Source organism: Capricornis sumatraensis, chromosome 2 (assembly GCF_032405125.1).
Source record: "Capricornis sumatraensis isolate serow.1 chromosome 2, serow.2, whole genome shotgun sequence".
NCBI classification, from domain to species: domain Eukaryota; kingdom Metazoa; phylum Chordata; class Mammalia; order Artiodactyla; family Bovidae; genus Capricornis; species Capricornis sumatraensis.
In genome coordinates this window covers 44,968,787-44,991,299 of record NC_091070.1, presented here as the reverse complement: position 1 = coordinate 44,991,299, position 22,513 = coordinate 44,968,787, and the positions used below count along the sequence as shown (strand labels likewise).

The following is a 22,513-nucleotide window of genomic DNA, read 5'->3' as shown; positions in this document are numbered from 1 at the left end:
GCATATTAAAAATCAGAGACATTACCTTGCTAACAAAGGTCCATCTAGTCAAGGCTATGGTTTCCAGTAGTCATGTATGGATGTGAGAGTTGGACTTATAGAAAGCTGAGCAGCAAAGAATTGATGCTTTTGAACTGTGGTGTTGGAGAAGACTCTTGAGAGTCCTTTGGCCTGCAAGGAGATCCAACCAGTCCATCCTAAAGGAAATCAGTCCTGAATATTCATTGGAAGGATTGATGTTGAAGCTGAAATTCCAATACTTTGGCCACTTGATGCAAAGAACTGACTCATTTGAAAAAACCCTGAAACTGGGAAGAATTGAAGGCGGGAGGAGAAGGGGACCACAGAGGATGAGATGGTTGGATGGCATCACCGACTCGATGGACATGAGTTTGGGTAAACTTCAGGAGTTGGTGATGGATAGGGAGGCCTAGCGTGCTGCAGTCCATGGGGTTGCAAACAGGCAGAAAGGACTGAGCGACTGAACCGAACTGAGGCAAGGTAGAGTGGGGAAAGACTTGTGAAACACAGAGCTTTGGGGCGCCCGAAATTCTTTGTGGGCACAGCGCAATGAGGTAGGAAGAATCCAGGACTCAGCGAGTCTGGGGAAGTGGAAATAGACAGGTTCTTGGATCCAAAGGACGAGAAGGCAATGGCACCCCACTCCAGTACTCTTGCCTGGAAAATCCCATGGATGGAGGAGCCTGGTAGGCTGTAGTCCATGGGTTCGCTAAGAGTTGGACACAACTAAGCGACTTCCCTTTCACTTTTCACTTTTATGCCTTGGAGAAGGACATGGCAACCCATTCCAGTTTTCTTGCCTGGAGAATCCCAGGGACAGGGGAGCCTGGTGGGCTTCCGTCTATGGGGTCGCACAGAGTCGGACAAGGCTGAAGCGATTTAGCAGTAGCAGTAGCAGTGGATCTGAAGGAAGGGACCAGAATAGGCAGGCGGGGCGGGGAGAGGCGGTTACACGTTTAAACTACAGTTCCCAGGAAGCATTAGGCAGACGGATGTGAGGTTAGGCGCGAGCCGCGACCTTTGAAGGCAAGAAGGAAGTGCTTGGGCGTCGCAGAACTGGAGAAGCGGAGTAAGGTAGGCGAGGGCGCGGCGCGGGAAAAACGGCGGGGCGGCGGCGGGCCGCAGTGGTGGCCGCCCGCCGTGCGCGCCGGGCCTGCGTGTCGTCATAAGGCGGCGGCCATTTTCGGGGGCGGAGGCGGCCCGGGCGGGCGCTCGGGGAGCTGGCGGGAGGCGGGAGCGGCCGGGCCTGCGACGGCGCGGTGGTCGGGCGGCCTCGGCCACCCGGTAATCGCTTCTCTTCTCGGCCTCTCGTCCGTAGAGGGAGCAGTATGTCTGCGGAACTCCCCGAGGCAGCCTCCGCGGAGGAGCAGAAGGTGAGTGTGCGCGCGTAGCGGGCCAGGGAGCCGTCGCTGCCGGAACCCGGCCTGGCGGCGGCCTGGCCCTGCCTGGAGCCGAGGGGCGCGGCCGAAGCCAGCCCGGCGCCGGTGCAGAGCGGCTGTGCCGCCCCTCCTCCCTGGGCAGGCCCGTCACTCCCTGGTCGGCGGGCCGCGGGAGCTCGGGTAGTTAGCGCCGGCCTGGTGCCGAATTGAGTATTCTCCGCTTTTGAAATGTGCCTTTTAACGCCTCGGTATCTCGGGGTTTTCTTAACCACTCATCTTTTCATTAGAGCCTTGAACCTTGTACGTGGAGCGTAAGGTTTCCCATGGGCTGCTGACCTAGGAACCTTTGTTTTTCCCTGGAATAACTAACTTCAGCTACTTGTATTGTCTGCGTGCTCTTCACTTCAAAGGCGTATCTCCTGTTTGGGCGGTGACTTAGACCTAGGTTGGAATTTCAGATCCAGTCATCGTTGGCCATGTAACCTTGGTCAGTTGCTGAACTCTTGCATCTGTAAAGTAATAGTAAGTCCTTGCTTGATACTGTTGTTGAGAGGCTTAAGTGCTCTGGGTAACTTAGTGCTTTGGCGCAACGTGTGCTTAGAAATGTGAGCCAGTGGGATTCGCATATGACTAAAAATTGGAATTTATTTTTTTCTTTTTAACCAATTTAGTTGATCGCTTTTTTGGTGTGGAAACATGGGGATATTTTGTAAATTCACTTGTAATATCTTGCTGGTGTAGAGAAATGTGCTACGGATCTGTGTGATTCAAATTACGAACATAAAGGCTTTATATTTTTGTAGGCTGGTGCTTGCTTCTTCCACCGTAATTATTTAGAGTTTCAGAGGGCATTATCATAAATAGGATTTGGTCTAATACTTGGATTTTGTAAGGACTTCTGCTGAAGGTTACAGCCATGTCCCTAATCAGGCTGGAAATTTGATTAGTGTTCTATACCCATTCCATATGTTCTTTACCATATTAACTTTTCCTGAATTGGATGGTTTTGTTATGATATTACTTGTAAAGTAACTGGAGAAAAAAAGAGACAGTGTAAATAATAGGCAAGTCACTACATTATTCGAGAATAGTCCAATGAAAAGTTTGTTGGGTATTTTTCACACTTTGATAAAAATTGAACTTGGGAGAAAGTAAAGAGAAGTATATATATAATATATATATGTATCTATAAAGATTGCAATCATTTATCATGTTGTTCATTATTTCTTTAGGATTTAGGAATCCAAATAAAATGGTCAAGCCATATCCCTGCTGTCTTGTCTTAAACACTAAATCAACCCCAGTTTCAACTGCTAATGTATAGTAATGTGCTATGTAATTTTCCTTTATGAGATTTGCTAGTATGTTCTTAAAGCCTGGAGTGTTGATTTCTGCGTTGTAAATGTTTTCACTTGGGACAGCCTATCCTGAATGTTTTCTTATTGTATCTACATTAAAATTTTAATTCAGGTCCTCTGTTTTAGGACTGTTGTCACTAACTCCAGTGTGAGTTAATAATATAATAATGTCCCTTCTTGAATTAAGGTTTGGCTGTAGATGTTAAGTGCCTGTAGCATGGGTCCCGTCCCTAAACAGGAGGAGAATGTGCAGAGTCACTTCTCTGCTCCTGTGGGCCAAATCACCTGTTTCTTCTCTTTGGAAGAATAGTTAGATGACCTAAAAAAAATTAGATTATTGTCTGTGTACCCAATTGACCTTTCAATTAAAGCCAGAGTAAGTCAGCTAAAATATTTTTATAGTTTTATGGTACGTTAGCCTATTGCCTCTGAAAAATTAAAATGAAGAGATGAGCCTGGCATGGAGTCACTATCTAATCTGAATTATTGATTCAGTGTGGCATGTTTTTTTGCTGAAACTGAATTTCTAATATATTGAGAATATGGTAGCAGTTGTTAAAATGCAGGAGATTTTTGAGTTTGGCAGGTTAACACTCCCCTGGACCAAAAGATCCCTCAATTCTCCTTTTGTAAGAGTAGGCTGTGTAGTCGTAGGTACCTCATTTACATTTTAAATTTAGCTCTGTTCTTTTTTCATTATTCTGGACAAATGGAGTAGTAAATGAAAGCTCTGACAAAGAAGTACCACAGAGGTGCTTAAATGTAAGATGGCAATTCAGATACCCTAGAATATGCTTATATTGTTCTTCAGATTATCAGTGACGTGAAAACAAAACATACTAGCAGAGACCTCGTGGTTCCATCAGTCATCCACTTTGAGTAACATTAAGCTGAGACAGGCATGCAGTCTGATCCTGGGGGTAAGAAGGGGGATGTGGAGATTTAAAACATGTAATTCTGTAGTGAGCATGTTAAGCTTGGGCCCCTCCTTTATTTATCTTTTCTCCCATGGCCCCTAGCATAGCATATGGCATTGTTCTGAAAATGTTGGTTAAATGAATTTTTCTCCACACTTTCTGGTTGAACACATTGTCAAAGCACTGTGCCTATACAAGTGGCACTGCTAGTACTGCAGTTAGAAAAAAGAGAGGCTAGACCATGGTAATATAAAAAACCTTAGACCCAGTTAAATCTGAATGAAAGTAGAGGAATTTTTATATATATATATTTTCATACATCTGTATATATATGTGTGTGTGTGTATATATATATAGTGGCTTTTAGGGCTTCCCAGGTGGCTCTAGTGGTAAAGAACCCACCTGCCACTGCAGGAGACCTAAGAGATGAGGGTTTGATCCCTGGGTTGGAAAGATCCACAGGATCAGAGCATGACAACCCACTCCAGTATTGTTGCCTGAAGAATCCCATGGACAGAGGAGCCTGGCAGGCTCCAGTTAATAGGCTTGCACAGAGTCTGAGACAACTGGAGTGACTTAGCATCCACACATATAGTGGCTTTTAATTTTTTAAAAGAAGATCTTAGTAGCAGATTCTCTAGAAAACAGTTTCTATTATAATGTTCATCATGTTCTTAGTAGGTTAAAAGGTATGCTGGTCGACTTTCCTGGCAGTCCAGTGATTAAGACTGCCTGCTTCCAATGCAGGGGGCATGGGTTTGATCCCTAGTTAGGGAACTAAGATTCCACTTGCCAAAAAAAAAAAAGATTATTGTTAATTGCAAAGAAAACCAGGGAGTTCCCTGGTGGATTAGTGGTTAGGATTCCGAGCTTTCACAGTAGAGGCCCAGGTTCAATCCCTGGTCCAGGAATCATCCTGCATGTTGAGCAGTGTGGCTAAAATAAAAAAATAAAAGGCATGTGTGGTGCTTTTGTGAGTGGTGAAAGAGGAAGAGAAATATTGTTTAAATTATTTCATTATGTCATCACTAAAGAGTGAATATAAATTGCCTTCCCATTTTCCAAGTTTTTCAAAAAACTGGTTAATATTGGCATTTTCTGAGACTGTTTTTGACAGTACCTTCGGTAAGCAAAAGGCTCAAGATACATTCAGGAGCACAACCTGCTACTCCTGTTTGTGTGCAGCCATTGATTCTTAGCAGTCTAGAGGTAAATCTCAGAAAAGTTTTGAAAAGTTTCTTAACTTCTAAAAACCATTTGGAATATATTGTATTTGTTCATTCAGTAGACTTTTATTGGGCATGCATTAAATGCCAGGCATTGGGCAAGCAGCAAGGACTTGGTAGAACTACAGAGTTTTTCCTTAGAGGTCGATAAGAGTATTAGTACCTTCCTGACAGTATACCAAAGGATTTGTTGGCTTTCATTAATCAGTGCATCAGTGAACATACTGTTGAGCAGATAGAGAATTTGTTCAAAGTGGTCAGATTTTTATTTGCTGATGTTGCTGTGTAACTTCTCTGCTCAGGGCCAAAGAGTGGTAATAATCATTCAAACGTGCTGTCAGTTCCATGACAGACTATAAACTAATCCTTAATTATTTGAATATATGTTTGTGTATACATATGTTTGTGTGTTCATACCTTATGTCCCTGCTACTTATAGAAAGGATAGCTAAAGTATTTCAGTGGAGTAGTTCACAAAAATGTAAATGCCTCACATTAGTAAACGTTAGGCCCTGTGCGAGTTGTAGAGTGTATAACAAGGGTTATTTGGGGCCATATGTTACTTGTCAAGAGACTATCAATCATTTAAAATATTGTTCTTAAATTTTTGGTTTTTTGTACATCATAAGCATTTATCTGTTGCGATATCCTGGATTTCTCCTTCCTAGTTCATAGGTTAGAATGGAAGTTTCAAAATTCTAATGATGCTTCTTCTGCCCCTCCCCCCAAAGCTATGATCAGCATATGGAAACTACTTAGCTAAATGCAGTCACTCATTCTAGCATGTTTCTTTAGAGTAGTAAAATTTCTGTGAAGGACAAAGGCTTCCTGGAGAGTAAAGTTTTGAAACCAGATTTGAATTTTTAAGAATACTTTATTCTTGGTTAAGTTTGTCATTTCCTCTCTGTTGATTCTTTTTGTTGTATCTGTATTTCATTAATTTCTGTTTTTTATTTTCTCCTGTTTTCTTTGGGTTCTGTTCTTTGTCTTAACTTCTTAAGTTAGACCTAGCTCATTGAGTTTTAGTTTTAAGTCCTTAGACACTTGTGTTTTGCAACTTTGGTATGTGTAGAATTTTTATTATCAGTGAGCTCCAAGTATTTGTTTTATTCCGATGATTCCTTTTTAAACCATGAATTATTTAGTAATGTATTTTAGTTTCCAAATGACAGTGAAATAATTTTGAAATAATTGACTTTTAACTTCTGAATTGTAGTCAGATTGTGGTCTGTACCTTGACTACTTTGTCTTTCTTACCTGTCTGTATGAGGAAGAGGTGTTGAAATCTCCTATGCTGATAGTCTTGTCATTTGCTCCCTATCATCTGACTGATTTATATATTTTGATGCTTTTTTGAAATTAGAGGCATGAACATTAGATCCTCTGTATCCCTAATAAAGCTTTTTGGTCTTTTTTCTCCTTTCTTGTTCTCCCCTCTTTTTTTCAATTGATTGATTTTCTTCTTCCATTTTACCCCACTGTTAATTTGGAAGTTTTATACTTTAGTTCTGTTATTAAATTTATTCCCCCTGAAATTTTATCAAGCATCCTTAACTAAACAAATTGTAAAATTAGTATCATAAATCTTTTTCTGAATGAGACAGAAACAGAATACTTTAAAAACATATATATTTTTACTCTGACCTTTTTTAGCCTCACATATTAAGATCTTAAAATCAGAAAAATGAATCTGTTAATTATTTCTCAATAAAGCTAGAGAAAATTAGAAAACTGACTCAGTATATATGCATATATACCAGTTTGTTTGCTATTTCCTTGTTTATCTCAAAATTTTTGAAGGATGTATTTTCATTCTAGCTGGAATAAATGCTCAAGAATTCCTTTGAAGGATGTCTAGAAATGCAGTCACACCAAATTTTGTGTCTTTTGTGTTTTTTAATATGATTGTAAGGATAAATTGCCCTAATTCTTTTAATTTCTGTTACAGCTTTTTTATTTTAAATCGCTGTGAAGTGAAGTATTCCCATCAGACATCTCCAGGCTCCAGATGTTGATGGAGTTTCATAGGAATCAGAGTCAGGCATCTGGACTAGGCTGTCAGGTCACTTCTCCCTGTTACCCCTGTGTACACCCCCGTCACCCACAGCCCTGCCATGACCATCCTGGAGGCAAGGCGACTTTTTTTTTTTTTTTTGGTAATAGTTCTAGCAAAAGTTATACAACAGTTTTATTGCCTTAAATTAACTTGCCAGTTTACCATACATACTTGGTATAATTGGCAATTTACATACATACTTCTGTCAGTTCACTTCAGTTCAGTTGCTCAGTCGTCTCTGACTCTTTGCAACCCCATGAATCACAGCACGCCAGGCCTCCCTGTCCATCACCAACTCCCAGAGTTCACTCAGACTCATGTCCATCGAGTCAGTGATGCCATCCAGCCATCTCATCCTCGGTCGTCCCCTTCTCCTCCTGCCCCCAATCCCTCCCAGCATCAGAGTCTTTTCCAATGAGTCAACTCTTTGCATAAGGTGGCCACAGTACTGGAGTTCCAGCTTTAGCATCATTCCTTCCAAAGTACACCCAGGGCTGATCTCCTTCAGAATGGACTGGTTGGATCTCCTTGCAGTCCAAGGGACTCTCAAGAGTCTTCTCCAACACCACAGTTCAAAAACATCAACTCTTCGGCGCTCAGCTTTCTTTACAGTCCAACTCTCACATCCATACATGACCACTGGAAGAACCATAGCCTTGACTAGATGGACCTTTGTTGGCAAAGTAATGTCTCTGCTTTTCAATATGCTGTCTAGATTGATCATAACTTTTCTTCCAAGGAGTGAGTGTCTTTTAATTTCATGGCTACAGTTACCATCTGCAGTGATTTTGGAGCCCAAAAAAATAAAGTCCGACACTGTTTCCACTGTTTCCCCATCTATTTCCCATGAAGTCATGGGACCAGATGCCATGATCTTAGTTTCCTGAATGTTGAGCTTTAAGCCAACTTTTTCACTCTCCTCTTTCATGTTCATCAAGAGGCTTTTTAATTCCTCTTCACTTTCTGCCATAAGGGTGGTGGCATCTGCGTAGCTGAGGTTATTGATATTTCTCCCAGCAATCTTGATTCCAGCTTGGGCTTCTTCCAGCCCGGCGTTTCTCATGATGTACTCTGCTTATAAGTTAAATAAGCAGGGTGACAATGTACGGCCTTGATGTACTCCTTTTCCGATTCGGAACCAGTCTGTTGTTCCATGTCCAGTTCTTCTATACTTTGCATTATTTCCTGTCTTTTATATTACGCAAATACTTTGTAGGAGATATTTCAATAAATTGCTCATTTTACCTGATTTTTTTATCAGTTGGTGTCCTCCTCTGGAGAACAGAAATCACTGAGGGTATATCAAACAGAAAGGGATATTGTTTAGGGGATTAGGTTACAAGGTTAGAGTTGCAAAAGAGGGAAAATGATGTTTCCAGAAGTGAGGAATTAAAAAAACTTTTGACCCTGCGAGAGTGAGCAGTATTCCAAACCCAGTGTCCTTGAGCCCCCATCTCATGTAGCAGCTACCATAGCCCCTGATCGTGAGCTTAATGCCCTTCTGCAAAACACACAGGAGCTGCTGCTGTCTGCATGTGTGTGGCATCACCAGGAAGAAAATGCCTTTTAATCTGATATAGGTGCCACTGACAGACTCTTAAAGGAATTCAGTCTGGGAAATGTGCTTTCAGGCTTCTGTTGTGATTCAGAAGAGTGTTTAGAGAAGGGTAAGTGTGGGCTCAGTGTCCATGGATACAGTCCACTACCAGGTGTGTTATTAATTCTCCACAAGCAAGTCTGGACCTATGTCAAAACATTGGTGAACATCCAAGCATTTGAAATTGCTTATTAATAAGCCCTGAAACTGTCTACATCTGCCAAAGGTTTAAGAATGTTTCTGTATGATCCTTTAAAAGTATTGTAGATGTTTTGATTGGTATTGACTACATTTTAAAAATGTAACTTTGGTCACATCTTGCACCTTCTTGGTATTAAATGTAGCTGAAATTTTGAATCCAACCACAAAGTTGCAGCTAGCAGGTACTTTCCATTGTGCTGTGTGTTGGGAAAGAAAGTTCAAGAATTGCTTTGTTTTTCTAGGACACATTACAGATTTATTGTAAATCTAAATATTTTGAGCTGTAGGTGCTATTTTGCCCAAAGTATTTTTCAGTAGTAAACTGTTTCGACTTAATTGAGCTGTTTCATTTAATTGGATATTATATATAAATATATGCATAAATGTATTCTTATTAAAATAAGGGAATGCCAGATAAAATGGCATATTGTGTACATCTTTTTTCCTGTGTGTATAAAATGGGGAAACCTGAATAAACACTGGAAACTAGGGAAAGTTAAAGAATATTTCTTAGATACAGAGAACTGATAAAGAAGTGGAGAGCTCTCATTTCCCAGGCCCAAGAAAGCTGGATGGTTTTAGTGGAAATGTAGGATTCTGTTAACATCCTTTAATTTGAAGGTGGTCAGGCTGTAATCAGGTTAGAGTCCTTTTCAACCAGTTTCCAAATTTAGCTTCAGCCTATTTAAAAAGCCATTGTACAGTGGACCTCTAGAGTAGGTCCCTCCCAAGTCCACTTCTAAATTAACCACTGTGAATACCTTGGGGCCATAATAGCAAAGTGAAGCCTCTGTGGTGACTACTCTGTTATACTTAATTAATGTTTCCAGCTTATCTAATGATAAGGCAAAAATCCATATAACTAAGTTCAGTTCATTTCAGTTGCTCAGTCGTGTCTGACTCTTTACCCCATGAATCGCAGCACGCCAGGCCTCCCTGTCCATCACCAACTCCTGGAGTTCACTCAGACTCACGTCCATCGAGTCAGTGATGCCATCCAGCCATCTCATCCTCGGTCGTCCCCTTCTCCTGCCCCCAATCCCTCCCAGCATCAGAGTCTTTTCCAGTGAGTCAACTGTTTGCATGATGTGGCCAAAGTACTGGAGCTTCAGCTTTAGAATCATTCCTTCCAAAGAAATCCCAGGGTTGATCTCCTTCAGAATGGACTGGTTGGATCTCCTTGCAGTCCAAGGGACTCTCAAGAGTCTTCTGCAACACCACAGTTCAAAACCATCAATTCTTCAGCGCTCAGCCTTCTTCACAGTCCAACTCTCACATCCATACATAACTACTGGAAGAACCATAGCCTTGACTAGACAGACCTTAATCGGCAAAGTAATGTCTCTGCTTTTGAATATGCTATCTAGGTTGGTCATAACTTTTCTCCCAAGGAGTAAGCGTCTTTTAATTTCATGGCTGCAGTCACCATCTGCAGTGATTTTGGAGCCCCCAAAAATAAAGTCCAACACTGTTTCCACTGTTTCCCCATCTATTTCCCATGAAGTGATGGGACCAGATGCCATGATCTTAGTTTCCTGAATGTTGAGCTTTAAGCCAACTTTTTCACTCTCCTCTTTCACTTTCATCAAGAGGCTTTTTAGTTCCTCTTCACTTTCTGACATAAGGGTGGTAGCATCTGCCATATATGAGGTTATTGATATTTCTCCCGGCAGTCTTGACTCCAGCTTGTGCTTCTTCCAGCCCAGCGTTTCTCATGATGTACTCTGCATATAAGTTAAATAAGCAGGTTGACAATATACAGCCTTGACATACTCCTTTTTCTATTTGGAACCAGTCCATTGTTCCATGTCCAATTCTAACTGTTGCTTCCTGACCTGCATACAGATTTCTCAAGAGGCAGGTCAGGTGGTCTGGTATTCCCATCTCTCAGAATTTTCCACAGTTTATTGTGATCCACACAGTCAAAGGCTTTGGCATAGTCAATAAAGCAGAAATAGATGTTTTTCTGGAACTCTCTTGCTTTTTCCATGATCCAGCGGATGTTGGCAATTTGATCTCTGGTTCCTCCGCCTTTTCTAAAACCAGCTTGAACATCAGGAAGTTCACGGTTCACGTATTGCTGAAGCCTGGCTTGGAGAATTTTGAGCATTACTTTACTAGCGTGTGAGATGAGTGCAATTGTGTGGTAGTTTGAGCATTCTTTGGCATTGCCTTTCTTTGGGATTGGAATGAAAACTGACCTTTTCCAGTCCCGTGGCCACTGCTGAGTTTTCAAAATTTGCTGGCATATTAAGTGCAGCACTTTCAGAGCAGCATCTTTCAGGATTTGAAATAGCTCAACTGGAATTCCATCACCTCCACTAGCTTTGTTCATAGTGATGCTTTCTAAGGCCCACTTGACTTCACATTCCAGGGTGTCTGGTTCTAGGTTAGTGATCACACCATCGTGTTTATCTGGGTCGTGAAGATCTTTTTTGTATAGTTCTTCTGCGTATTCTTGGCACCTCTTCCTAATATCTTCTGCTTCTGTTAGGTCCATACAATTTCTGTCCTTTATTGAGCCCATCTTTGCATGAAATGTTCCCTTGGTATCTCTCATTTTCTTGAAGAGATCTCTAGTCTTTCCCATTCTGTTCTTTTCCTCTATTTTTTTGCATTGATCACTGAAGAAGGCTTTCTTAAATCACCCTTAAATAATACTGGTAGAGTCATGATCACATTGAAGATAGCCCCATGTCAATTTTCAGGTCAAGTGATAGTCACTTTTTTGTCTAGTGTTTGAACAGATGGTTCAGCTGGTTCTTCAGCAATTGCCAGCTGAGGTAGTTGACTCCTTTTGTATGGGCTGAGTTTTGAAACACTAGAATGATAAACAGTATGTTGATATGCTTACCTCAGAAAGAGACATAGTCTGGGATTGAGACTCTCATAGGAATAGCAGGTTTACATCACACATCTCACACTTGAGCTACCCTTTTTGAATAGAATGACTGGCAGAATCACTGATACTATTTTGAGTCTCTGGCTGGGCACACATACGTCAAGTGAATGAATGATGTGACCTCTGTAAAAGGAATGAAAATCAAAACATGTAGATGCATGAAGTGGCAGCTTCAAGGGAATAGAACACTTGAAACAGAAGGAAGCATACACGTAAAAGAAGCCCCAGAGAAAGGATATATTTGACAGCAGCAGCTGTATTCTCAAAATCCTCTTAAGACTAAAAATGAGAAGAGGTAACAATGCATGAGGAAGTTGTCGCAGGTGAAAAAAAATATTGACCATCTATAAAGTTGATTATAAAACATACATGAATATACTTTTAAGGAAGTTATATGCAAAGATTACATGAAGTTGTTTCTTCAGTTCCTAGATTAATATGATTACTTGCTGCTTTATAATATCAGTAGGCTTGGCATATTTATGGATAGTTTTTCTGCTTTTTTACTGCATAAATAGCCTAGAAGAATCAAGATATACAGAGGTGTGTGATTTTGCTGAGCTAGTGGGCAGAAATGAGTCCATTAGCTAGAAAGTGTACTTTGCCATTGCCCAGCCTCCCCTATCTAGGCAGCGCTATTTTTGTTCATTCTTTCTTCTGCACTACTTGCCATGAAGTGGTAAACACTGCTTTCTTGTAAAATACCATTTCAGGGGATTGCCCCAACAGTCCAGTGGTTAAGACTTCATGGTTCCACCACAGGGGTCGAGGGTTCTATCCCTGGTGGGGAACTAAGATCCCACATGCTGTGTGGCATGGCCAAAAACAAAAAACAAATGTATCATTCTTGGGAAGAAAGACTATATCTCGACTAGTGTTAAAAGTGAATAGTCTTTAAAATATTGATAGTCCTTGAACAGAAAACATATTTTCAGTACATTAAAGAATAGGATCTTTGGCATGAACAGTGCTTGCCATTAAATATGGGGAGAAATTAGTCAATAGAATCTAAGGATTGACAGATGGTGTTTCTCTCCTTTAAAAATAACAGGGTCTTATGCATTGAGTTATTCAAGGAAAATATATCAGATAAGTAAGCTGCTGTTAATTTCTACTAAAAAATCTCAGAGCTGCCAATTAAACATGATTTTGAATAAACACAAGGTCAAAAAGATTTTTTTTATTTTAACATTATTAAGGTAGTTCTCTAAATATGGGCAGAAAGCTGCTGCATTCCATAGAAGGTGAATAACTATAAATGTATTATACATGACCGGAAAGTAATGGCAAGCAAGACTTCAGAGCTGAGCTATCTTGGTATTTTTATCCAGTGTGTGGGGTGCATCACAGCTATAATAGAACTATCACATGGATCATTTGAAAAACAAGGCAGATTTTTAAAGCCTCTGTGCTTGGTTTCTTAGTCAGATGCTGCGTTATTTGGCATTCGACAACAAAAGTCAGAATCCAGATATTTAAAAGGTGGAATTATCTAAAATAACTGAATTGTAATACAGAAGTAATTTATTTAAAATTATTTCAGGAAATGGAAGATAAAGTGACTAGTCCAGAGAAAGCTGAAGAAGCAAAATTAAAAGCAAGGTATCCTCATCTGGGACAAAAGCCTGGAGGTTCCGATTTTTTAAGGAAACGATTGCAGAAAGGGGTAAGTGCTCATATGTAAACCTTCAACTGTTTACACCCTGTGAACTCTGTGCTGAAAGAGGCTGTGAAATGGGTGCCTGTATTTATACCTCTGTACCTTACTACCAGATATGTGTGTGTACACTTACATGTTGACTCTAGTTGTATGTGGATTATTTTCTCAAATCAAATTGCAAGAGAATATTTTTTCTAGCTTTATTGAGTTATAATTGATATGTAACATTATGTAAGTTAACGGTATAGTGTGATAATTTGATACATATATATACCATGAAATACTTAACATAGTGAGGTTAACTAACACATCCTTTACCTCACATAATTACCATTTTCTTCTTGTTACGGTGAGAGCATTAAAGCTCTGCTCTCAAGTATATAATCCAATATTGTTAACTGGAGTGAACCATGTTGTCCATTTTTTAGATCCCTGGAACTTATTCATGTTATAATTAAAAGTTTGCACCCATTAATAGTTAAATTTCCCCATTTCCCCTACCATTCATCCACTGGCAACCACTGTTCTACTCTGTTTTCTGTGAGTTTGATTATTTTAATTCTACATATAAGTAATACCACACACTAATTGTCTTTCTAAGAAAAGAAAATTTTAAAAGTTTAAAAGTGGCACAATATAGAGTGGCATTTTTATATAGCATGAAAGAATGCCATTCACAGCTTTGAAAAATAGGATGACAAGGAAGAATTATAACAATTTAAAATTAAAATCCTTATTCTGTGAAAAGTAATTTGATGGGAAAATCATTACAAAAATGATAGTGTTTGTAACATATAAAATAGTTTTTCAAATATACAAGAAAAACATTAAGATGCCCTAGATAAAGGATTTTAACAGAGGAAGTATTATTATTAAAACACAGAAAAAAGTGTTTATACAGGATAAAAATCAATGAAATGTAAATTAGAACAATTATTTCTTTGTATTAGTAACTGTAATTTTAAAAAGTATAATTATAAAGACCATAATATAAGGGATACATAGAAAAAAGCAGAATGGGAGACATGTTCTACATTCTATGTAAAATGTATTTGTGCCAAGTCTCATTTTGAAATGATACCACCAGATGTGGTTTTAATATGAATTATATAATAATCTTTGATTGTTAAATTACTATTTGAATTTAGGGTTTAACTGATTATTAGTGTTTAGGAAGCTCTATTTTCCTTTGCTAATTTTCAGCACAGCTTATACCAACAGGCTTTCTTCCAACAGTCAGGCTGTTGTCTTTGTCATTTTTCTCTAGCTTCAACTATTTATGACTTTTAAGTATTTTCAAGTTAGAATTTATATACATTGTATCTTGGAGTTGGTGTTATAGATGTAAATAATTGTCAGTAAGAAAATGCCACTTAAATCAAGAAATAATTATGTAGAATTTGAGATGGGAGCTCTTGAAAAATTTTGTATTTTACCAAAATGTCGGTGAATAAGCACTTTTAGAGAAGTCAAATCTTATATTCAACTATATCATTTCTTACTATGTTAAAAGATTTTTATTTTTCAAAAAATATCTGGTCACATGATTTTAGTTTTCTTCTGTTGTAATGGCAAACTTGCAGATTGTCTTAGTATCTTTAACCAGTTTCTCACTCATTTGAGAAGGTCAGTTGCATATCATTTATATTAAGTTTCTTTCTGTTTTATGTACTCCGTGTTACTCAGATACCTATTTTTAGGCTTTTAAACAATATGAGATGTGAGGGATATCAAGCAGCAGTCTGTCCCATGTTTTCTATGTTTGTGGAGTTTATGAGGTCCCCCAAAACTGAGGATCCAGTTTTAAGAAACATGACCTTAAAGTTAAACACTGTCACTTAGGTGATCCGTTCGTGCCAGTGCAGTTATAAATACGGTTGTAAGTATGGCCCTTAAATTGGAAGTGGGAGAAGGCTCTTAAAAAGTAAGATGATACAGAGTATGTTGGGGTTTTTTTTCCCCACTTAAAAGCAAAATTTAAAGATTGTTAAAGACGTGATGTTGCCATCTTGAACTGTTTCTTTTCCCACATGAAAAACTTTGATTGATTTTAGTTTTTTTCTAGCCATATTACATAAATTTAATTCCTTTATCTCAAGCAAAGTAGCCTAATCAGTTAAGTGAGAGTCTCTTATGATGAATCTTTGGTTACTATAAGCAGAAGTGGAGTCGCTCAGTCTTGTCCAACTCTCTGTGACCTCATGGACTGTAGCCTACCACGCTACACCATCCATGGGATTTTCCAGGCAATAGTAGTACTGGAGTGGGCTGCCATTTCCTTCTCCAGGGATCCTCCCGACCCAGGGATTGAACCTGGGTCTCCCACTTTGTAGATAGATGGTTTACCATCTGAGCCACCTAGAATAGCTATTGTTAGAAACTGACTTTACTACATTGGAGAAAATCTGCCTAAAATTTGCACTGTGTGTTAAATTTCTCATTTTGTGCTTTTGACTCTCAAAAATTTGGCAGGCTGCTTTCTCTTTTAGAGGCTATTAAACTTAAGAAGTAGCTCACTAATGTAATATATAGTACATCAGAAATTCTGGGATTCTTTTTTTTTTCAATGTATTCATTTTATTTTTAATTTTTATTGGAGTATTGTTGATTTATAATGCTGTGTTAGTTTCATGTGTACAGCAAAGTGAGTTACACATATAGCTATATCCACTTTTCTTTTTGTTTTTTTAGATTCTTTTCTCATTTAGGCCATTACAGAGTATTAAGTGGAGTGCCTTGTGCTATACAGCAGGTTCTTATTTGTTAGTTATCTACTCTATAGTAATGTATGTACTATTATCAGTCCCAGTCTCACAGTTTACCCCTCCCCCCACAGTACACTCATTTTAAAACATACAGAAATGAAGCTGCAGCAAATCTTCCTGGTCCGAGTTTCCTACTCTTTGTCTCTTGGCCTAACGTTAGGTGCTTATAAAAGAATAGTCCCTGGAGGAAGGCAGCTGATGAGACCTTTTTTTAGGCCACTGAACAACCTTAAACTAAGCTGTGATTTCCTATTTCCTCCATTTACCACCCGAGTTATCTCTAAAATCTCAAAAAGAGTATTTATATTTTCCCCCCTTCGCCCTTTGTCCAGGTCCTCATCTCATATCTGGATTATTCTTCTTGCCTATGCTGTGGGCTCTGAGTAACCACAGCATCTTGAGTATTTAAGACAGTATAATAGTGGATTCAGGTGGCTTTTGTCCATTTTTGTATCTCTTTTCATGATTCACATAGTGCCTTGTGTAGTATAGCAGGCATTCATTAAAGGCAGGCTAAACACGATAGGTGAAAAGTAGGAACCTGGCAAATTCACCTGTTTTTACTTTGGAACAGACCAGTTTATGTAGATTATCTATGTTAAGGTTGATCTTTAGTCCAGAATTTGTTTTAGTGATAAAAGGGTATGGTGTTTACCTATTCATCTCTCCAACTAAAAAGGGTAATTGTTATGCTTAGTGGCTTAGGTGAAAAATGGTGGTATAGAATAGGGTTGTGTATTTTAAATGATAATTTCTATTCAGTTTATTTCTTCTGTTACCCTAGCATTTATATTTGAACCTTTAATTTTAGTGAACTGCTTTAATTCAAGTAAATGGTTTAAATCCTTACAGAAAAGTTCATCTTAGTTGCCAGAGTACCAGCATCTGTGAATAGTTTTCATAATTGTAAGCTTGATTGAAGGTGGGTAGCACATCCCAAACACAAGTTAGTGAGTATGTGTGTGTTTTTCCCCAAAATCATTTAAATAGGAATTTAACCTAGGTGTTTACATTAGTAAATGAAAGGCTTGCCTCCCACTCTAAAGTCCAGGGCTATTCACTCCCAATAGATTGATTTGGAAGTTGATGTTAATCTTGAGGGTTCCATACTGGAACTAGAATGATGTAAGTAAGCCTGAAGAAGGTATTCTTGCCTGACTTCTCACTTACTGACTTGAGATAAAATTCACTGTAGAGGCATAACTATTTCACGTAATTGATGTTTGCTTTTTTTCTAAACTTTAGGCTTGTTTTATATTGACAGTATAGAGTCACATTTATATCTTAAATGAGTGTAATTGCATAAAAACTTTTTAAACTCTAGTCTGAATTCTTCTTTTTTTCTCTTGTAGCAAAAATATTTTGATTCTGGGGATTACAACATGGCTAAAGCAAAAATGAAGAACAAGCAACTTCCTACTGCAACCCCGGATAAGACAGAGGTCACTGGTGACCACATTCCCACTCCACAGGACCTTCCTCAACGGAAACCATCTCTTGTTGCTAGCAAACTGGCTGGCTGATTAAAAAGAGCTGAACTGCATGAATCTTCTAATTCCCATTATTCCTCCTTAATATGTTACTCCCCTGCTTTTTATTTCCTTTTACTCCCTATGTCATTTGAGAGTGATGGCTTTGCAGGTAGCGGTAGTGTGTGCTGCTATTTTAAGGGAATATACATGTGTAGAGTTTTGATTAGTTTAACAGTGCACTGATGAAAAGAACATGTTAGAGCAACATTAAGTAATCTACTTGAAAATAATTGTATATATTACCTAACTTCTAGTGTAGGGCTGGATCCAACAAGTAACTAACAAGTTTTGCAGTGTTAATGTTGGCTTTCTTTAATTCATCTTAACTATAGCTTTGTATGTTATTCTTATTTGACATAACCTTTACTGTTGGTTTCTTCTGGATTTTCCTTTTGGGTTTTGTAAAACAGAAGTTTAAGACCACAAGTTATAAGAAAGGTCACATATTTCAAACACAAATAAATGGGGCTCCAAAAGATTTGTATCCTGTGCTTGAACGTGAATGGCCTTAAATCTGTTTCAGCTTTAACAATAGAACTTTACTTGGGCAATATTTGCCCATTCTGGTGTAACTTTCGTGACTCTATTGCTTAACAGCTGCTGTTGAAGCTAGTGTTCTTGTTCAGTTCTGTAGTGTTCAGAATACCTTTTGTCATTGAAGATGTGAATGAAGTGTGCATGTGCATCGACTGTTGAATTCACTTTTGTGCCATTTTTGTAAATACAATAGTTTTGCACAGCCTCTCACAACTGTCTATATTACTTTCACATATTAAAGAGTAGATAATGTGCCAACCAGAAGCACAAGAGTTCCTACAAAAAACTCTGTATGTCATTAGAGCTTTTGTATAGTAAGAGTAGTTTATAGTCTTGGGGTTATAGAATACCAAACTGAAATCTTTGCTCAGTCTGCCATAGACTTAAGCTTTTTCATTTGTTAGTAGTACCCATGACATTCAGTGGCCTTGTGCAAATATGGTATGTTGCTTAGGCATATCTTTTGTCCTATGCAGAACGTTTCATTTTGACTTTTATGAAAACTACTATTCATATAATTTATATAAACTTTTTTAATGTAGAAACTTTTTACTTCCACAGTCAATTTAGGGGACACTAGAATAAAATACTTTGCCTCTTGTGGCCCCCTCCCTTCTTTTTTTTGCTTCTTTGACTCACATTGTGTTGGGCTGTGCGATTCAGCCTTTTCAGAAACATAAGTGTCTGTATGTTCACTCTTGAAATTTGCTCTGCTGAATGCTGTATTTTCTAACCCAATAATTACATTTTCCTTATAATTTCTCAGTTGTTAACCACTCTTAATCCTGTATTATTACTAACTGACAGTTGTTTAAATAAAAGGAAATTTATAATAAAACAAGTATTTGAGAAGATTGGCCGAGGAATCTAGTCAGGATGAGCTGAATTTTAAGTAGTAATAATAAGCTAAGACTTGTGACAGTTAGAGCAATTTACATGATAGGTGGAACAGATAATATGTATTTAGATATTTTGCTTCTATAGATGTCATTTTAATAAAATGTAAATTTAATTGTATGTGTGGTTTGTCTAGTTAGTAAGAACTTTAATTAACAGACTGCTGGGACAAATCTACTGGTCTTTTAAGAGCTCTTCCCATAAGTGGTGATGTTGTAGCATGATGCAGAGGATCTGTAGCCTGCGATGATAGTGCTTTTTTCTCCTTTGACTTGTGCAGGGCCTCCACCATTTGAGTCCAGGCATCTTTTCTGGATCTTGGCTTCATTAGATACTTGCTTTCCTTTGATCCCAAATTACCATAGATGGTGCGTTGAGCATGGCACCTGCACCTAAAGGCTGCCTAGCACTCTGAGGAAAGCTTGCTGACTATCTTCCTGCTCCACCCACCCCAAAAGAAGAGAACAACAAAATCAATAATGTGCTAATTTGTTACTATAAGGATTGGTGGTTTTAGTTTTAGTCGCTAAGTTGTGTCCAACTCTTGCGACCCCATGGACTATATAGCCTGTCAGTCTCCTCTGTCCATAGGATTTTCCAGGCAAGAGTACTGGAGTGGGTTGCCATTTCCTTCTTCAATTATAAGGATCAGTTATACATAAATAGATTTGTAATGAGAGAAAGTAGGTTATTCAAAAGCATGTATAATCATTATAGGATTGATTTATGAATTACAAAATACCCAAAGTAGAATTTCTGTAATCTCTAGTGGGGTTTGGGTTTTGTTTTTAATGACTACTTGGAAGCTGTCACTGTTAAATTCACACACATCAGATTAATCTGAAAAACCATGTTGTTCTTGGTTATAGTAGGACTCCTGCTATGGTTTGCAATAAGTGATGTAATCTCTGCCTGAGTTTTAGTTTGTAAAATAAATACTAATATTAACCTACCTCAAAACTTGTTGAGGATCTGTGAAATACTGAGTAAGTGCCCAAAATAAAATATTGTTGTCTTTTTATTAAAAGTAAGTTTCCTCATTAAACCAGCCTGCCTTCTGTAAAGTCACAATGATTGAAATCTCAGGATTTTCCATCAGGAGAGCGGTCATGTAGGACTTGTAGGTTTAAGTAATTACTTAGTCTCCATTATTGGTGCTTGGGATAGAGGTTATACATTTTTCTATTTCTGTTCTGCTTCTTAGCTCAGTTTATTGAAGGTATAGTTGCAGGCTGTTTCACCATTTCTTGAGTGAAGATTTTTGAATAAGATGGGCTTCATCAAACATTTTTATGGTTTCAGAATTGTGGTTTGAGAAATGGCCAATTTAAATCATTGTCCTTATTGTAAATGTATGTTGGCATAAACAAGTTGGAGAAAAATACTTCATGAAAACCAGCTAAAATAAATTACCTGTTTCATGTCCAGTAGCTCCTATTTGATAGTACAGTTCTTAGAAACATTTCATTTTTAAAGACTATATCTGAGTAAAACAGTTCTAGTTATTGGCATGTTGGGATAGTAAGAATTGTTGGATTGTTTTGATGAACTGGAAGGAGCATGTTTGCAGTCTCTTTACAAGTTACTCAATATTCTTGTGCTGCTCACCTAAAAAAAACGTTTTAACTGTTCATCAAGGCCTGTATTTGCTCTTACTTAGCTTGGAATTTGTTCCTTGTTTTATTTGATGTAACAACTATACCTCTAAATGTTTATTGATACTTTTTACTAAATCAGACAGGTATTCTTTCTCAGTCCAAATTAGTGAAGTCTCATCAACACTGAAATGTGAGTGCTACTTGAATTGTGCCCCAAACTCCGGTGATTCAGGGGCAGGTATCCTGTAGGAAGGGCATGTCTGAGTAGCAACAAAGAGTTTCTCTGGTGGCCTTTCCACGTTTCCCCAGCATTCAGACACATTTCTTCATTTTTCATTTTCCTTTTCCACCTCATTTTCCTTCACTTCTCCCCCGTTCCCATCCCTGCCTATCTCTTAAGCCCCCTGATGGCATTCAGTAAAATATTTAGGTTTGATAAATTATCAGTCCTTTGATATTCTCCCCAATATACCGCAACTGTAGACCCACTTAGAATTTTCTAAAACACTATCCTTATCTGAAAGTGACAGCTTTGAGCCACTGTCCTAATTCTGCAATTCAGCATGCACTGCCAGCCTTCCCCCATGTCCCTTCTCCCACCTTATCCCTTCTCCCCCTGACACACCACACCACACCTTGTAAAACGGATCAAAGAAGTTTCATTCTGGGATTGATAATCTAAGGATAAAAATGCTGATTTTAATAACTTTCACTAGTTCCTGCCTTTTAAAGTAGGTAGGCCTATGGGTTTTATTCTGGAAATCACTGATGGGTCACACCATTATGTTTGTATTATGTTATTTATCAACTAAACAGCATTTGGAAGAAAAATCCAATTTCTTTAATAATGCCCTCAGATCTTTTACAGCATCTCTTATTTGTGATGCAATAGGACACTTGCCTGTATTAAAAGGGCCAAAAGTAAATGCCTTTTTTTTGTTGAACATGTCTATAGAGTTGGCAGTTAATGCTGAAATTTGTCAAGTAGCCCTTTCAAAATTAAACTTGTAAAATACACAAAAAATAAATGTCTACCTAGTATCTATTGATTTTATTTGCCGTTTTTGTCTCATTTAAGTGTTACATGGTTTTTTGGTATATTTTCTGAAGTTGATCTCTTTAGATTTCAGCTACTATGATATTCAGAAAGAATTTGACTATTATAGTCTTAAATTTTGTTTCAGTTTAAATAATGTTGGTGTATGAGTTCCTGGCAGTCTAATTTATATTGGTAGAGACTTTGTAATTAAGATTAACATGAAATATTTGCAGATTGAGTCTTTTCTACCTCATGTATAAAACACTCAAGTACAGTACTGTCAGGAAGGTTTAGGAGACAACCTGAGAAATTGTATGTACACACACTTTACCACCAACTCTGGGGTTGGTTGAAAATTTGTATATAACTTTACACTCTGCCCCCCTTATCCGTTGTTATACATCCACGGATTCAACCAACCTCGTGTGTGTAGTAGTGTAGTACATATTTAGTGAAAAATTCCACCTAGAACTGGTCCTGTGCAATTCAAACCCCTGTTGTTTAAAGGTCAACTTTTTTTTTTTTATGTGTGTGTGTGTGTGTGTGTGAGTCGCTCAATCATGTCCGACTCTGCGACCCCATGGACTGGAGCCCACCAGGCTGTTGTCCGTGGGATTCTCCAGGCAAGGATACTGGAGTGGGTTGCCATTTCCTTCTCCAAAAGTTAATACCAGGTAGAAGTATTAACATTCCTTAAGAGAAGTAGAGATAACGTTCTGGGAAGTCTAGAGGAATACATTATTCAGTCTAGGGGATAAATGGGATGGGTAGTAATCGGGAATTTTAGAGGCACTTTTGAGAGATAGGTTGCTATAGTCATTGGTGGAG

General features: G+C 38.4%; 1 protein-coding gene across 2 annotated transcripts; it reads left to right on the top strand.

Annotated features, from left to right (window-relative positions):
* The first annotated feature begins 1,085 nt into the window (after positions 1-1,085).
* ARPP19 (cAMP regulated phosphoprotein 19) lies at positions 1,086-21,619 on the top strand. 2 transcript variants are annotated; one of them, XM_068963581.1, is made up of 4 exons: positions 1,086-1,095; positions 1,340-1,394; positions 13,201-13,323; positions 17,435-21,619. In XM_068963581.1, the coding sequence occupies exons 2-4, from the start codon at positions 1,350-1,352 to the stop codon at positions 17,603-17,605; spliced, it is 339 nt and encodes a 112-aa protein (XP_068819682.1). In that variant the 5' UTR covers positions 1,086-1,095; positions 1,340-1,349; the 3' UTR covers positions 17,606-21,619. The 2 variants fall into 2 exon arrangements, with proteins under 2 accessions (XP_068819682.1, XP_068819683.1); XM_068963582.1 differs by lacking the exon at positions 1,086-1,095 and having other exon boundaries at positions 1,252-1,394.
* The last annotated feature ends 894 nt before the right edge of the window (positions 21,620-22,513 follow it).

Bases quoted from the DNA above. Each gene is read 5' to 3' on its own strand.
- ARPP19 (XM_068963581.1), top strand. From the start codon at position 1,350: ATGTCTGCGGAACTCCCCGAGGCAGCCTCCGCGGAGGAGCAGAAG. The intron at 1,395-13,200 runs GTGAGTGTGCGC...AAATTATTTCAG, and splicing joins CCTCCGCGGAGGAGCAGAAG to GAAATGGAAGATAAAGTGAC. The intron at 13,324-17,434 runs GTAAGTGCTCAT...TTTCTCTTGTAG, and splicing joins GGAAACGATTGCAGAAAGGG to CAAAAATATTTTGATTCTGG.